Source organism: Leptidea sinapis, chromosome 36 (assembly GCF_905404315.1).
Source record: "Leptidea sinapis chromosome 36, ilLepSina1.1, whole genome shotgun sequence".
Taxonomy (NCBI): Eukaryota; Metazoa; Arthropoda; class Insecta; order Lepidoptera; family Pieridae; genus Leptidea; species Leptidea sinapis.
In genome coordinates, this window is record NC_066300.1 from 8,498,591 (window position 1) to 8,517,653 (window position 19,063).

At 35.3% G+C, this 19,063-nt stretch overlaps 1 protein-coding gene across 2 annotated transcripts in view; it reads left to right on the forward strand.

Annotated features, from left to right (window-relative positions):
* Positions 1-18,689, forward strand: part of LOC126975443 (uncharacterized) — a 33,972-nt gene extending 15,283 nt beyond the window's left edge. For both annotated transcript variants that reach the window (XM_050823337.1, XM_050823335.1), the window contains exons 3-8: positions 2,000-2,214; positions 5,890-6,324; positions 9,658-9,922; positions 11,314-11,413; positions 12,856-13,039; positions 17,161-18,689. In XM_050823337.1, the coding sequence (XP_050679294.1) occupies positions 2,000-2,214; positions 5,890-6,324; positions 9,658-9,922; positions 11,314-11,413; positions 12,856-13,039; positions 17,161-17,639 (1,678 nt within the window). In that variant the 3' untranslated portion in view covers positions 17,640-18,689. The remainder of the gene's footprint in view (positions 1-1,999; positions 2,215-5,889; positions 6,325-9,657; positions 9,923-11,313; positions 11,414-12,855; positions 13,040-17,160) is intronic.
* The last annotated feature ends 374 nt before the right edge of the window (positions 18,690-19,063 follow it).

Below are 19,063 nucleotides of genomic sequence, written 5' to 3' on the forward strand. Positions count from 1 at the left end.
ACGCGATAGTTTTATAAGTAATAAAATATTGCCTATATTATAGCCTGTACATCATTTTGTTCTATTGTCAATAGTTTTTGCAGCGCACGCAAAAATAGGTTTTCGATTTTACACCTTGTGTTACAAAATAGCAATTTTATTACGGATCCCTAATTTTGAAAAAAAAAAACATAGCCTTCCTCGATCGCGAAATAATCAATAATAAGATCGAATAGCAATGAGTTTTCGCAAAATAACACCAAATTCTGTTAATTGTATGAAAAATATTTTAATAATACAACGCATTTCAAATATATAATATACTAGCTGACCCGGCAAATGTTGTTTTGCCATATAAAGTATAATTCACGCGATAGTTTTATAAGTAATAAAATATTGCCTAGATTTTCGATTTTACACCTTGTGTTACAAAATAGCAATTTTATTACGGATCCCTAATTTTGAAAAAAAAAAAAACATAGCTCGATAAATGGACTACCCAACTGAAAGAATCATTCAAATCGGACCAGTAGTACCAGAGATTAGCGCGTTCAAACAAACAAACACTACAGCTTTATAATATTAGTATAGATATCAGTGGCATAACCCCATAATAATATAACCATATGAAATAATGCTGTGAAAGTAACTGAAATCAACCCAATATTTCAGTTTCAATGTCTGTTAGGGAACGAATCTTTTTCACTCTTGCAGCAGAACTAAGTCTACTCGATAACAGCGTTATCAACTGTATCTAGTTTTTCGTTTTAAAGCTGTATAAAAATAATACAATAATATTGACACACTTTTTACACAAATTATCTTGCCCCAAGTTAAGCATATATAGCCTGTGTTAAGTTAAGACGATATATTTAATACAATATACTTACTTAAACATACATAAATTCATATAATCATACAAACTTTACATTTAAACATCCATGACTCGGAAACAAACATCCATATTCATCATATAAATACTTGCACCTACCGGGATTCGAACCCGGGACCTCTAGCTTAGTAGGTAGGATCGCTAACCGCTCGGCTATAAAGGTCGTCGATTGACACTTGTTTAACATTAGGTAAAGTAAATTTGATCAACATCGAAAATATGTTATTAGCTTCAAACCAATGTACAACTTTAGTTAAAGCATTGTTAACATCATCAAAATTTGGTAAACAACTGTGTATATTAAACATGGGTGATGTACCATCAGCAAACAACACAATTCGATATTTATCACTAGCGATATAAGGCATATTAGGAATAGAAGAGGCCCTTTAAATAGGATTTCATTATGTCCAATGCTATGATCTCAAATTTATTTGAGATGTATTCCGCCGTTTTGCTGTGAATGAGTTACAAAATCCTAACACAGGTACATACTTACATTTACAATATTAGGTATAATTCAAATATTTTTATTAAAAATTGTATTTATTGTTATTGAAAGTCAAAAACTACCACCCATTTCCAAAACTAATGCCTCAGACATGAGAAGAATGGGCGCAAAAAACTCAGCGGGCTTTTTTGTTTCATCAAAAACAAATGTTTACAAAGTAATGGGGCGATGTATATGCTTTTACATCAGGATCCCAGAGAATGTTCAAAACAAAAGTATTACGTTATCCAAAAGAATTGTTAAAAAACGTTTGTGTGGTAAAGGCTACTATAACATATATGACTTTCTTAATGATACCACAGATTGGGAATGGAGCGACCGCCCTCAGGCTAAATTTAATTATACAATGTTACTTTGTAAATGTTACTTTAATTGTAAAACATAATAATTTTTGATGGAAAAAAAAGAGCCCGCTGAGTTTGTTTCGCCCATTATTCTCAAGCCTGAGGCATTCATTTTGGAATGGGTGGTAGTTTTTTGACTTTCAATAAGTGATTTCACATCCTATTTTGAATAAAAATATTTGAATTTGAATTTAATATTGATATAGATGTCCGTCACTCTTGCTAGAAATAAAATTATTAAATTTTTGTTTTAACTTGAACAATATGTTGCAGCGACTTCGAGCAACAACTTTCGCCATTCCTGATACAAAACTCTTGCGACGAACAAGTGACCGCTCCGGTCGCGGCGGCAGCGGTCACTCCGGACGTCCCTTCCACGGGAGACCATGAGACCGACCAGATTGAGCTCCAGGACACCTTCGACATCGTCGACTTTGAGCAGAATGTGGTTCCCGGATTTATTAACGACAGTACATTCCATTCTCCAAGTAAGTTTTTATTAATTTCAATTTTAATTTTATATATTTATGGTAAATATGTTATGTTTTTAAAGTGATAACCCTCACTTCTAGGATTAATACACAAATAAAATTTGAAAAACAAAATTTTATGAACGATGCGGGACTCGAACCCACGACCTCCGGCGTTCCGTGCCGGTGCTCTAACCAACTGAGCTAACCGTTCGAGTAACGCCTCACTATAAAATCTTGTTTGCTTTGTTCAACTACGTTCCTAATATGCAAATATTGGGGTTGAGTATGTTATCAACTGTAAAGTAGATCCTGTAGATGAAGCCACAACTTGAGAGTTGAACAAAGCATACAAGATTTTATGGAACGCCTAAGGTCGTGGGTTCGAGTCCCTCATCGTTCATAAAATTTTGTTTTTCAAATTTTATTTGTATATTTACCATAGTTTGAACTTCAATGGGAACATATAATGTGCTAACTTTAATAAGAACATAATATGTATATTATTATAATTGGTATTCAGACGTAAGCGATATGTCCAACGAGAGCTATAGTTTGTTCAAGTGTAACTCCAACCTTGGCTATATTCATAAATAACATTGTTTTTTTAGGCCATATTGACAATTTCGTAATTGTTACCCACTTTGAGCAATACTTACGTGTTGGTTTCAGTTAGTCGGGGCAAACTTATCACCGCGAGATTCCAAGCGGGTCCCTGAACTACTCTTTTTCACTCTTACCAGGCCTATCTCATTCCCCGTGTAGGTATCGAAATCGGAAGTACATGTGGCGGCCTCTACAGAGTAGGCCCGCCAGTCTCACTGAGCTGAGCACTCACTCATGAGCGAGGAGTGACGCACGCGCGAGCATTGTTGCCACCTACTTCACCGATCCGACCTATATTTTAAAAATGGATAAACATAAAAAAGAAAAACATATTAAAGGTCATTGTTATCCAATTTTGAATTTATTAAGCTTCCTAAATACGCTGAAACAATCTAATATAAAGTGATGATTTTTATTTTGAAATTATTAATGCGATCTGAATTACACCTTATTGCATGGCAGCAAGAGTTGCTATTTCTTTAATTGATTTTACGGAGTGAGTCTTCTGTACTTGTACTATTACACAGTCTTTGCTCACAGTCCCAGGTTCGAGCGCCGTTTTGGTCCTGTGCCTTGTGGCTGGAACGCTATATAGCAACCAGCGTTTTAGATGATTTACGACCATTTTTAATTCCCTATCTATCCTTAGTTTAACTTATTAGAGGTAGACATATTATCTACCCTTTTACGCTTACTAACATTTCATTAGCCAATCGACGGATAGCATTGGACTATAACTAATAATATAACTATATTGGACATAACTGGACGTAATTCCAGAAAAACGTTCCAAATCATAATCATGTCGAAATTGAGTTAAGAACACAAAACTGGTCAAGTGATTCATATTAACGGACTGACAAAAATGGCAGCCCTACTGTCACTCTTAAAATGACATCATGACTTAGTAGCCCAGCCCACATTAATGAAATACACGAATATTTATTAAACTTTAAATGCAAATTCCTTACTTCCTATTTGTGGCTTGGAACTTTTTTCAGGAACTACGCCCAACTATGGATAGATATGATATTGTCATTAAACGGTGATACCGATATATCCGTAACTAGAGATACGTTATTGAAAACGGCCGTTCGTAATCTAGAGCTTACACAAACATCCGTCGAACATTGACTAAATAGTCTATAGCCTTTATAAGAGAGATAAATCATTGAAGTAAACTGCAGTAACAATGTAACAGATTACTCTTGACTCACAGATAATTTTATTTGTATTAAACATAAACGTACTATTAAGATTAGGAAACTATAATCATGTTTTCGTTTCTGATATATATTAAGTATTAAGAACTATAACTATAAGTACATACATAATATTATATCATTTACTTACCGAAATGATAGCAACGATAAATTTGTAACATATTTGTAAGTTTATGATGAATTATCTAGTATTTTCAATTTACGTCCATGAAAAAGTAATTAAATGCATTTCAAATAGGTTACATTTGCATAAAATAAACGTATTACCACTAACGATTTTACAATTTACGAAGTAATTAAAAATGTGTAAAAAATAGAGGTAGGTAAACAGGTGGGTAGCGACGGAAATTAATTTTGTACAACACTGATTAGCCAATAGAAGATTCCATATTTTTTCTGAATCTATATTTATGGAAATGAACTAGGAATTATAAGGTTTAGCGATTATCAACTCCCCGGTCACCTAGAAGACAAAGTCAGATTGGCTTTAAAGAAAGTGGAGTTAGAGGAGGAGGTGGAGGAGTAGAGTTATAAAGGCCTTCCTACACTTGAGGGTGCAGGCTCTCTGGTCCCTGTGTCAGGTCGCACCATTTGACCGCGTGATACGTCACGGATCCAGTGCCCTGTGAACATCTCGATCTCTCGGCGTTGCTTTGACACGTTTGACCTGATACCACCACTACATACGCCACCCACTAAAAGATCTTCCTCATCGATATGAATCGTTTCTCCAGTGTGATTTTCAAGGAACTTTCTTTGAGGACACGAACGCTCGTTTCTCCTCGTATTCCATAAAGAACATCTCAGTTACATCTACATCAAGTCCTGTATACAGATGGGTGGATACGGACTTCCATTCGCATGACCAGTAGGAGGCTGCTTTGCACAGAATGCCGGCTAGATTATGGGTACCACAATGGTACCTTTTCTGTTGTGAAGCAGTAATGTGTAAACATTATTGCGTTTCAGACTGAAGTGCGCCGGAGCTAGTGAAATTACCGGGCAAATAAGACTTAATATTCTATGTCTCAAGGTGACGAGCGCAATTGTAGTACCGCCCAGAATTTTCGGGGTTTTTCAAGAATCCTGAGCGGCATTGCGACGTAATTGACAGGACGTATCAATTAGCATCAACTGAACGTCCTGCTCGTCTCGTCCCTTATTTTCATAAAAAAGAAATTCTCATGATCATTCCCGACATACTTCAATATCTCCTTACACTTGTTGAAGTGAAGAACAGTATTTGTTTGAAGTGAGAGAATCTTGTATTTGTTTGAAGGTCCGAAGTTTTATCTTCTACCTGCCCGCTCCACTTCGTTCGGTCCTTCTCTATTAACAGTCACTCTTCTTTTTCCAGACGCATCTCTCATGAGACAAATACTTTTATATACCTTTAAAGCAGTTTAACTTAGAAAACGTGATGCGTCATTTATGATATGACGTCAGCTAGCTTGCTCCTGATGACGCAGGAGACATAAACTTTATTGATGATTTCGGTTCCTCCTGGGGTCGGATCTATGAAAAATATTTACTTCTTTGATCTTAGTCAATTATTATATTATTTTTCATAATATTTTTTAATACATATACTTTTCAGTTTATAAAATTATACTTAACATTGTCGCGCACGGGGGGTAGTGTAAATTTTGGCAAGATGAATTTACATAGAGAAGAAGTCCAATTGAATTCGAGTAACATTGTAAAATATGTTTAGTCGAGACTCACAACAAATATCCCAAAACGTATAAGACGCATAGTAATCTTTATAGACCACATGTTTAAATTAATAATAGTAATTAAATATTAAAGTTGTTAAATAATATTGACCTATCATTGATACATATTAATATTTGTTGTATTTTAGGTAAAGAAGGCAGAAAGCGGCGTCTATCACAAAATTTACAAGTCAAGGCTAAAGTCCCGAAGCCCACAGTAAAGTTGACATCGAGCCCTGTCCAGAAACCACAGCTCGTGGTGAAGGCCCAACCACAGAAACCTGTCAAGATGACAAATGTGCAAGTAATACCGCAGACTAAGGTGTACTCCAAGCCTGTGGAGTCAGTGGCGCCCCAGAGGAGAGTGATCCGCGTGGCGCCGATGGCCGGAAACCCCAGATCAATACTGTTGCCGGTCACGATAAAGGATATGAAGGATTTGAAGTCTATCAAGATTATTAACGCAGCAGATTTGAAAAATGCTTCCAATTTTAAGTTTGCCGCCAACATATTGACACAGAGTAAAATGCAGGACAGAGATTCTCGCAGCGATAGCGACTATGAACTCAATAATAATCCATGCGGTGAGTTAACGTTATATTTATGCTTTCCCTAATCGTTGATTTAATGTATGCATATAAACTATTTATCATAAATAATATTATAATAATTTAATTCTGTTTAAACATAAATAAACTATCCTTGCGGTATCTACATCGGTAGATATAGTTGCTAATTTTTTTTTTAGTGGCATATGCTGCAGATCTAAGTTTTTTTTGGAAATTTATCAATGTGCCGTCCTCACTGAAGCTTAGAATCAACAGTTATATATTATGTAGTACTTTATTTACATTAACTTTAATAATATTTCCTAACTGTTCTATGTTGGGAAACGTTATTTAAATTCTATCGAAGATTATTTACTTCAAACTAATTTACCACCCTAGAAATTACCACATTCACATCGCTAAAACTAATTAGATTTAACTTCTAAATGTATAAATGTGTAATTAGCAAATAATACAATCTCATGATTCTCAATATGATAAGGAAGGTTATTAATATAAATAAGAAAGAGAACGGGGCTCACAATTGAACCCTGTGGCACGCCCATAGGAACTGCTGAACCCACTGATTTCACACCATTGACATCAACACTCTGTATCCTACAACTTAAGTATGTTTTTTGAATTCGTGATCTCGAAACTCCCAACTTGGCCCGATGATCCGCTTTACAACGAGCGCAAGTTAGTAGGTGGCAAGAATAAGTCTGTTGACGAATAAATAAGTTGTATGAAATATTTAATGAGAAAGGAACAAGCCAGGGAATTATGTGTATTGCCTTGCACAAGAAGAAGCACACTCTGGGAACACAGGTGCGATGGTAATACAACTGCAACTCTATGACGCTCTCAATATATTTATAGGTACATTTTAAATGCATTGAATTATTAAAATATTTTTCATACAATTAATAAAATTAGGTGTTATATTGCGCAAAATCATTGCTATTCAAATGTTATAAATGATGATCTTTAGTCCTAAGTCCGCTATGTTTCACGAAATTACTTAGACACGTGTTGCGACTTGCGCCATTACACGAGGCATTATAAACTACAGTCCAGCATTTATCGCTTTTTTAGCCCAAGATTGATGGTGAGTCTGTCTGTAGTTCCCACACAAATGTACCCAATTTGATATGGTATCTTCTGTTGAAAACTTATGTGAAGTAGTTTTATTTTTGATTTGAAGTTTTCCCAATACTGAAAGTATTCCAATCGTATAAAGAAGTTTTCACTTAACGAAATAGTACCGTGTGATTCGATAAACGAATTCCAGGATAATTATTCGAGATTGATTCAAGTGTCCACTTGTACCGTCCGCATCACTGTTGTGATAATGTATCGCATCGGTACATTTGTGTCAATTGTATGTTAGACGCGTTGCCCGTTTACGAAATGCCGTTACTTCGGGTCATTGCACCTCCACTACACTTGTCTAATAATATTGGGACGCTAGATTGTAATAGGATAAATTAAGATTAGTGATTTTTCACATATTGATATTTCTCATAGAAAATATGTGCATAAAAAACAAACATTGGAAATAAAAGTAATAATGGGTCCCAAATCGAAATAAAAACCATCCTATCTCTCAAGTTGGACTAAACTATATGTCATGAAGTAATCCCCATTAAAATCTGTTCTTTAGTTCACTGGAAACAAATATCAGGACACTAGATTTATATATATTAAGATAATACTTTTCTGCTTTCTTTAAATAGGTAAGTCTTGCGGCTTCAGACCGTTTCCCGCTTCCGAGGAGAAATTCATATCGATCCAACAGCGGAACACTGCCAAACGATTGAAAGTCCAATTGACTTGAGTAACTACAATTTCGTTATGGACAAACTGAAATCCTACTCGCTTTTAAATATTCTCTTGCCTATAGAAAGGTTCAGTATCAGTGACGAACATTTCTTCTATTTTATTTTCAAAAAATTGAGAAAAAAAATGACTTTAGACATAATACTGACTTAAGTCATTATGAAGCCGAGCTGTCTGACTACAGTTATACAATAAAATGTATTTTATATCTATGTTTTTTTTTATATCTTCAAAGTGAGTTTGATACTAAGTTTAATGAGAATTAATTTGTTTATGTCTGTAGTATATCACTAGTAGAATTAATATGTATTGTTATAAAAACAAGAACGATCCTACAGTTTATACTTTATCTAAATTAAAATTGTTTCATCTGCATGTTTTAGCGTAAGCTTGTTAGAGACATTAGCAATGTCTGCAAAATGAGTTAATTCACCGAACTCGCCGATTCTGGTGCTGATTTAACAGTTAGTGTTGTTAAACAATCGATTAGTGAGTCATCTGCGACCTCGATAACCAACTAACGGGTTGCATAACGATTGACAAACTGAATTGCATCTATAAAAATAGATTTGTCGTGATTGAGGCTGCTTTTATCGTCATTTTAATGCAATAACTTTTGTTGCATCTTGGGACATAATTTCCCTTCTTTGGTTATTTCTTAGTATATTTAATTTTCTGTTAGTTTATTTAACATTTTAAAAGCAAGCGTTGAGGCGTTCCCTTGTATAGAGGCAAACCATGTCGTCCCCACACAAAATTTTATGTCTGGGTAATAATAACTACTGATTAAAATACTAGTGAAACCCGCCATCAACGATTATCTTCGCTTGTCAAGCAATTATATGTATTAATAATAATAATGTCATTAGTAATAATAGTTTATGCGAAGACAATCGTGAACTCCTGCTGCCCAGTGGTTAGTGAACCTGCTTATTGAACTATAGGACCCGGTAGGTGCCTACCGGGAACCATTTAAATCATTTATATGATGTATATGAATGTTTGTTTCCGAGTCATGGATGTTTATATGTATGTTTGAGTAAGTATATTGTATTAAATATATAATTGTCATGTGCGCATAGTACAGGCTATGCCTAGTTTGGAGCAAGATAATTTGTGTGAGAGTGTGTCAATATTATTATTATTATATTATAGTTAGCCTTACCTCCATTTTGAATTCGATACAGTTACATACAGCCTATATATATACCTACAGTTTACTATGTTCGTTTGCAATTTAGAAAACTAAAGAAATGTATAATAATTCACTCCTATCATAGAAAAAGGGAAAAGTATCACTTTTAAAACTAGAGAAAAATATGTGAGATCTCATTTCAAAGTCACCAGAGATTCCTCCATCTGTCAATTCCACATATCTTGTAACGCTATCCGGGCTGGCCCTTTTAACTCCATCCCGATCTGATCGTGGACTGACTCATTGTGCACCTTACCTGTCATCATCCACCACGTTGACGTGGTCTTCTTCATCTCCAGCGCCGCAGCCGGCTGATCTCTCTCTGTTTTCCTCAGATGACTCAGGCAGCGATCATAGCGACGACGAAACAGATTCTAAAGATGTTCAAATAGACCCAAGAAACGGCTATCCCCGTCTCGTTCTAACAGCCGAAGAGAGGCGATTGTTGGCGAAAGAAGGAATAAGCCTACCATCGAGCTATCCACTTACGAAACACGAGGAACGGGAACTGAAAAGAATACGACGCAAAATTAGGAACAAAATCTCCGCGCAGGATTCCCGGAAAAGGAAGAAGGAATACGTCGACGGGTTAGAAGACAGGTATATAGGATTGTTAACCGTGGGTCAAAAGAATCAATTCCCGAGGTATTTAGACACCCGAGCGCAGCAAGGGCGGCTATAGTCCGAGTAGGAAATGATTCTTTTACCCGTGTTAAACACTTTACTTTTCATTTCGAATATGAGGAAAATAAAACTAGTTGTTTATCTAAACTATTTATTGATAATATTAGTAGTACCTATTTAAAATTAATTGTCAAATTCGGACAATTTATGGCGCCTTTTTTAATTTTAAATATGGAACTCACCGCGTAATTGTTGCGGCTTATTTAAAAAGCTCAAAGAAGTTCACACTGGCTGTTTAGAAAGTCACGTGGCCGCAGCTTTTTTTTTAATTAGTTTTTTTATTTTTGAAGTTCATTCCGGCCCTTAGGTGGAAAGTAAATTGTATGAGTTTTTCCCTCTCCATGGAGGGAAGCAGCATTTTCCACCCAATAATCAGATCAAGACAACATTACTTTCCGAGTATGAGAAATGAAAAATATACTGCATGAGTCACAATTGAGCGGTAGTGACGATGTTACAATTGTGAAAGTATTGCTCGAAAAGCGTGACATTACTTTTTAAATGTGAAATTTGTTGCCGAAAATAAATTGCAATATAGCAATTTGGTGCGGATTGTATAACGGTGTTTTATATTTATTTTATTCATAAAAAGTGTATTGTTCGCTTCGACGAATCTTGAATAACAGTAACCAGGTTTTGTACAACTTAGAGTATTCAATAAGATTTTTATTTGAATAATAATTATCTATGGATATTGTTATAACGCACTGTACTTTCTGTAACTGTTCTCTTTATCGACCACATTTCGACGGCTATTAAATGAATACATTTTTTAATATAGTAATTTGATTTTAAAAAGGCCTTTTAAATAGATTCAGACTTTTCAATAAGTGATTTAAAAACCAACTCTAAATAAAAAAAAAAATAAGTTTTTATCGCAAAAATGAGAAATATGAGTAATAATAAACATAACTTAACATCTTATGTCACATGGTGACGAGCGCAATTGTAGTGCCGCTCAGAATTTTTGGGCTTTTCAAGAATCCTGAGCGGCACTGCTCGTCTATCCCGTATTTTCATAACAATAAATAAAATAAACACATTTAATTAAATCAGCTAATTTGGATTGAGAAAAACAATTCGGCAGTGTATCAATATCTGACTTAGTGTTTCAATACTTTTGGTTTATTATAAGTGTCTTAGAACACGCACATTAAAAGTAGACTTCTCTTAAGAATCTTAAACGAACTCTACATATTCATTGTATTCGGCCAGTTTTAAGTGTTTATTATAAAGAAAACACAATTTTTTTATTTATTTATTATGTACAGTAAAATAAATTCTAGTAATTGTATAATTATGATCAGGGTTAAACAATGCACGACGGAAAACCAGACGCTAATGCGAAGGATAAAGTTACTGCAGTCACAGAACCACTCGCTGTCGCAACAACTTAAGAGATTACAGGTTTGTTGCTATTTCATTGAACTCAACTCAATTCAATATTATCCTCTATTATCTGGATGTGTGTTGTTGATATCCGTTGTGACAAGGACAGAAAAAGGAATGCTGAAATGGTTTGGACACGTGGAGCGAATGAGTGGAGAAAGAATGACGCATCAAATATATAAGGCAAGTGTGTGTGGGCAAGTCGGTCGCGGGAGACCTCGTAGAACATTCGTCGATCAAATTGGGGACGTTTTGAGAAAAGGAGAGATCCGAAGCACCCGCACCGCATTCTATTGTCTCTGCCTATCCCGACGGGAACAAGGCGTGAGTGTGTGTACTGTACTGTATCTCTTCAACTGAACTCTGGGTAGAAGTTCCTTCTATTGCCTTTTCAGATCGGTATGGTAGTGTAATTTATCTTGTCGAAATTGATATGGTGTACTCTCACTTACCACAGGTAACCTTTAAGCTAAAAGTTGATGATATTCATATAGTTATGTCTTGAATAGATAAGGAACCACGCTCGGTATCTTTTTGATAAAATTACGTTTGTTATAAAATTAAGAGATCGTCTTTAACACACGTGCTACAAAAATTAAAGTTTTTTAAGTCTTAGTCAGATCAGGTCATGTCTTCTAAAACTGACTATAATTTGAAGTCCAAGGGGATCAGATCTGGCCTTGGACGAGGGCCAGCGAAATCCAGTTAACTTCCAATCAGACTTACCGGAAAGTCCAGAATTTATTTTTAAAAAGCGTATTGCTATATTTTGGCTGATTCTTTCTTTCCTTTTTCACAAAATTGAAACTATGTGACTTGTTGATAAAACATAACCCACCAAACTATAACTGACGCTGGCTGATGACCACGTTGAACTATTCCGACCACTTGTTAAGCTTGTTTGGAGCTATGAGAGAACAATTTGTCATCTGTATGTGTTCTCATACTCATCCTTCGAGGTGTCTTGAAAATTACTGGCGACTTACGGGAAATGATCGAAGTTTCTAGCATAATAAACACGTTTCAAATTGGAATTAATAAAGTGTGTGTAATATGCACGCAAGAAGTTATACTTCTCTGGCCTAACGAAGCAAAAATCATTAAAATGATTTATTCCTCGTGCTATTCTACGTTTTTAGAATGAACAATTTTCTACAAATCTTGCAAAGATGACTTTGACAATTAATTATTAAATAATGAATACGGCTGTATGGGCTTGAACCATTTGCCTGTTCTAATAATGGACGAAGAAACCAAAAAAAAATCGAATGACGCAAACGTCAGAAAATTGTAGGAACCAACTTCACACTGTTACTTTAATGTTACAGTGCATAATTTTTTCATAACGCGCCTAAAGAAGTATTTCTTAAGTTTTAAGTTGTGACAATATTTATGTCCATATTAAATAACCGTCTGGTTGGTACGTCTCAGTATGTATTTGTTGGTTGTGTGTGTTTCAGAGCGTGCTTAGCGGTGTGACTCCTAGCGGTAAAGCACCGCCGGCCACGTGCCTGCTAGTGTTGTTGCTATCCGTGGCCCTGGTGGCGCTGCCGTCGATGCGGGACGAACCCCGCCACCGACCGCGCCACGAGCGGGCCGCCCTCGCACCCGGCGTCACGCGAGCCTTGCTCTCCGCCACCAATAGTACGTTATGACAATATGTTTATTTACACAAATAAAACTGAAAATAAAATTTTATAAACGATGCGGGACTCGAACCTGCGTCCGCGTTCCGTGCGAGACTCTTTCCAACTGAGCCAACCGTTCGAGCGTTGTTTCTAAAAAATTAACTGCTGATCTAGTCATACTTTATTACAGCAAAACAACAAAGATCTTTCATGATGCAATAAGTACCTACTAAAGCGGTCGCAGCGGAAGTTAAATTGTTGTTACCATAACTGTAAGATCACTAGCAGTTTTGGTACCATTAATGTGATGTTTTGCTTTGAAAACGGTCTAACGCAGTTTTAAGTTTTCTTCAAAATCTGACCCGAGCCTTGTTTAAGTTTCTATCACTGTTCCTCGTAGTTTACGATTTGGACATTCACGCTTGAATGAGAAATTCACTTGAAGATGCAATGTTTGGACATGAAGAAAGTATGGATGAAAGGAGAGTCTTATTAGATGAGATGATGATGATGAGAGAGAGACTCCTACCAGTGGGAGGCTCTTTTATGATGTCGACTAGATTATGGGTACCACAACGGCGCCTATTTCTCCCGTGAAGCAGTAATGTGTAAGAATTACTGTGTTTCGGTTTGGAGGGCGCCGTAGCTAGTGAAATTACTGGGCAAATGAAACTTAACATCTCATGCCTCAAGGTGTTGAGCGCAGTTGTAGTGGCGCTCAGAATTTTTGGGTTATTCAAAAATCCTGAGTGGCACTGCATTCTATAATCAATTACCACCAGCTGAACGTCCTTTGCTGTCACAAAAAAAGAGACTGAGTCATAATTGCACAACTTAGAACAATTATTGTGGATGAAGGGAAGTATTGGAAAAGGTCGAGCTAGACCATAGGTTCTCAACGTGGGCGATAACGCCCCCTTGTGGGCGTTTGAGACTTTCGGGGGGGCAGTATGAGACCCAGAGAAAATTAGGTTTCAATGATATGGCGCAGATGTTGCATGGGTAGATTAAAAAATATAGTCTAAAAAGGCAAAAAATACACGAAAATACTCTAGAAAAAAACATATTCTCAAATTTGGCGGTGAGCAAAATAAGGTTGAGAAACTATGAGTTAGACGAACGTGCCTATGAACAGAGCTGGTGTGAAAGGTTTAATGAGAGTGAAAGACGATGATTGTAGCCATGATGGAGAACAATCTTATTAGCTCGTGTCGACCAAACATAAAACAATAGAACTGACATATTATTAATTATGTAAGTGGTTCAACTACAATAGCTGCAATTATTACATTAACGACTCTCCTTGACGAACTCGGTGAAGCGGAACGGATCCTATACGACACGCACACGGGACGGGCACGGTACTCGCCGACTGAATTGAACTCGACACAAATATGTCGCACTTATCAACGTAATAAAGTTTTTGTGTGACGCTGATAAGCTAGCAACTTCCATATATTTTAGAAGGAAATATTGTGATTAGCGTTATCGAGGAACAAAGTTAAATTCAAATTCAAATAGTTTATTTCTCAAAATAGGATAACCGCATCACTTTTTGAAGTCAAGAAAATATACAAATAATAGAATAATACAGTCCTACTGCTTATAAATTAAAATAGTATGCAGACCTTAAAATTATTTACATTGCTTTAATCCCATGCACTTTTATCTGTTATATAATCTTTAACTGTATAATAAGCTTTTTTTAAAAGTTTCTGTTTAACAAATATTTTAAACTTTTTTAATTGTAGTTTGCAAATTTCTTCAGGGATTTTATTATAAAAACGGACACATTGTCCTCTGAATGATTTGTCTATTTTCGTTAGCCTTGTGTGAATCAGAGCAAGATTATGTTTATTTCTAGTGTTGCAGTTATGAATGTCACTGTTTTTTTTAAAACGATCTATATTTTTATGCACAAATATTAGGTTTTCAAATATGTATTGACATGGTACTGTTAATATGTTGATCTCCTTAAATTTATCTCTCAACGAATGTCTACTGGACAGATTGTAGATTGCTCGCACAGCTCTTTTCTGCAGCACTAAAATCGTTTGAATTCACTGACGTGTCCCCACAGTAATATACCGTAAGACATAACAGTATGGAAATAACTAAAATATACGACACGTGCCGTGTCTTCGTTTGTGAGCTGGCGAATTTTCCTTCCAGCAAATGCTGTAGAACTAAGTCTATTCGCCAAACCAGCTATATGTGGACGCCATTGGAGTTTTGCGTCTAAAGTAATACCCAAAAAAACTGTGGTGTCTACAAGTTCCAAGTACTCCCCATTCACAAAGTACATTTGAATTTACCTGACTGACATTTGGGGTTATGAATTTAATACATTTAGTTTTCTTACTATTCAAAAGCAAATTATTAGCATTGAACCAATGAACAATTTTGGACAAAGCATTGTTTACATCATCCAAGACTATCATCACGTCTTTTAATCTTAAATAAAAGGGATGTGTCATCAGCGAATAGAACAATTTCATGATTATCCTTAACAACATATGGCAAATCATTTATGTAGATCAAGAATAGAAATGGACCAAGAATTGAACCCTGTGGGACACCCATTTTTATGGTTGATCCAGGGGCGCGCTTTCCATTGATATCAACAGTCTGAATTCTATTTTCTAAATAAGAACGGATAAGTGTCAGCGCATTGTTCCTGATGCCATAGTGTTGTAATTTCCTGATAAGAGTCTCGTGTTGGACGCAATCGAATGCCTTAGATAGATCACAAAAAACACCGAGAGCATCCATTGAATCCTCCCAGGCATCATAGATATGATGAATAAGCTCAACACCCGCATCAGTTGTTGAGCGACCTTTCGTAAATCCAAAACTGTTTACACGTCAGCAAAGTACTAAAGTGTGTCTGCATTTGATTTAAAAAAGTTTTTCAAAAATTTTACTCAAAACAGGCAATACAGATATAGGTCTAAAATTAGAGAGATCACTAGTATTACCTGATTTAAAAACAGGTATTGTCTTACTGTATTTCATCAGATCAGGAAAGGTACCACAGTCAATACATTTATTAAATATTATTGCTAATTGTGGAGCTATGACAGAGATTATAGTTTTAATTTAAAATTAAATTCAAACTGAATTATTCCTTACAAAATTACCATATATCTTCAATCTTGTGTTTTAAATTTTGGCAAACTTGACTGACATTTTAAACAATAAAAGGGTCCGGATTTATAGAACAATTGAGATCGTAAGTATGCAGGCGTTTTTTGGAACGATGTTCCTTACGGCAGGCTTGGAGGCAAGAGATTTAACAACAATCCAAAGGAATCGACCACAAGATATGGCACTATTATTAATGCTGCTTTTTTCAAGATATTTGCACAAAATAGAATCGCAAACATATTAAGTATTCTTATTTAAATACCACAAGCCAATAGTTTCAGCAATAAAATTTAATGATCAGAATTGATTAATAAAAATTACCTATATCACTATATTTTTTTAATTATAATATATGTATTTTTATTTTGTCGAAAAGAGAAAATAAAGCGACATGTTTTTTTTATTTTACTTAATAATTTGAATTTTTTTTATTGATTTTATTTTACGTAATTTGTGCTTTTCCAAAACACTAAATTTCCTAAGTACTTTTATGTACCTAGTTAAATCATAACCAATCAACATAATTAAAAAAAATATATGTATATAAAATTAAGAAATATTTTTTTGTAAATTGTGTTACTTCTATATAATCCGCATGTCATGAGACACTAGGTAGGAACGAAGTTCCTACCGACTCACTACTTTTTTTTATTGTATTATATATTACCCTTTCCAAAAAATCCGGTCTGTACTGTTTGCATACGACGCTGCTATATTAATGGTTAATTATCATTTTGTATAATACAAATTAAAATAAAATGAAAAATATTGTGAACAAACGAAAAGAAAAAGTAAAACAAAAACTATCACACAACAATGAAATTTGGTAAAATACATTTTCAAACTGAGTAAGATGAATGATTAAAACTTTATTTCATGTCACTAACAAATATTCTATAGGGATGTAGAATATTCTCGAGTAGGGTACCAAAATTGAAGTCGATTTAAGATGATCGGGAGCAAACTTGGTAATAATAAGTTGTGTTACAGAAATGGTCCTCGATGAGACCGTGATAGACGAGGGCGAGTTCAACATGGAGGAACTGGTGACGTTCAGGCGGCCCCACTCCGACCACGACTACCAGGTGGTGAAGAATGTGGAGCCGGGCAAGTTGCCCTCGGGGTACGTGGACCTCCCCATCGACGAACACTGGCCGCCCAACAAGAAACGCATGAAAAGCCACCAGTTCGACTACGACGACGGAAAAGACTACCTGGCGCCCATCATCAAGAACGAGAAGTACGAAAGCTATAAGGCGAAACCCAAAGTTGACGATCGCGAGGTGAAATTCAACGTGAACTTGTTGGCGAACACCTTGCTGTCAACCGGCAGGAAGATCGGAGCGCTGCTGGATGCCTTGCCTCTGGTGCCAGTCAAGAACGAGGACATACTGACCGAGGAAGTGGACTTCGATGAACGGAACAATAACACAGAAATCAACAGTTTTCTTGTCAATGGAGTTCTGTAAGTTATTTACGAGTACTATGATTGAAGATATACAAATAAAACAATATAAAGTTTTAATGTTACGGCTTAACGCAGAGATGCATGCAGTTTGATCGAAATATCAACGACAAGAACATGATATTGTAAGTTGAATAAAATGTCTAAGATCCACAACAATAACAATTTAATATGAACAAGACAAATACAGATAATCCCCCCTAAAACACAGTAGGGCCGTTCCGCGTTATAGAAAATCCCGTTATTGGAGTATTTTCGTATAACGCGTTTTAACGACCGTGCAATTCGTTATAATAATAATTAATCACAATTCGTAACAAGTATTCCCAATTGTTTGACCAGTTTGCAACGCGTGAAGCTAAAAACTAATAATACTAATTATGAATTGTACAAATCATTATAAATTTCACAGTACAAAAATATGTATGTGGAATTTTCCCGCGTTGTATTGTATAAAGCCAATGTTATACGGGTGATTCAATTCAAGCGTAATATGAAATTGACGTTATAAGTCTAACGCGTTATATGACCAATTACTGTACTTGTAGTAATAGACAGCTGCCGGAACATTGTAACCCACATGTTCTTGGTGCTTATGTTCTGTGTGTCGTCTATGGCCGGACATATGTCAGGTAACATAACCGAATAACTTTAATCGTAGTATCGTAATGTTTTTTTATTCCATATTATTTATAATAGATAATTTTATACGAAATTAGATTTTATAGTTTAAATATTGTGGCGTCCCATACTTTATTTACATGTTTGATTTTTAGTGCGTACTTGATTATATTTTAAATCGTGTATTTATTTTAGGGTCAATTAAATATATTGCAATGAATAAGTGAAAAATGTCTATATTTTAATGTTTCGTTATTTTTAAGCATTTTGTTATATCTCGGTGCAATCATTCGTAAGTTTTGATGTTCAGTGTTACATTTTAGTATTTAAGTTTAATATGAATAAGGCCTAATTTTATTCGCACCTAACGTATGTTTTGATATTGGTGACTTTAGGATTGAATGTTACATTAAATAAAGAGAAATAAATAATTCATGGTTTTTTTTATTGTATATTCACAGTATCAAAACGAATCAGAAATTATAGATACCTTGAGCATAACATGCCTTTAATACTTTGTGGATATTGACGTACTATACAACAACTAGACTCCAAATCGCCTAGTAAAAGATCGTCAAAAATGTTCGAGCGGCGTTGACATAGGAGTTGCAGATAACACTAATTAAAATTATCCCTTAACTGGTAACGTGGATGCAGTGCGGCCCCCATAGTATGTATTCTAGAAGTAAGTTATAACTATATACAATATCAATAATTGGTTAGAAATAATAAATTAGAAGCTTGTTTTATGTAATCAAATAGTTTTAAATATTAATCTTATTTCAATACTAGAAGAGATCACAAAAT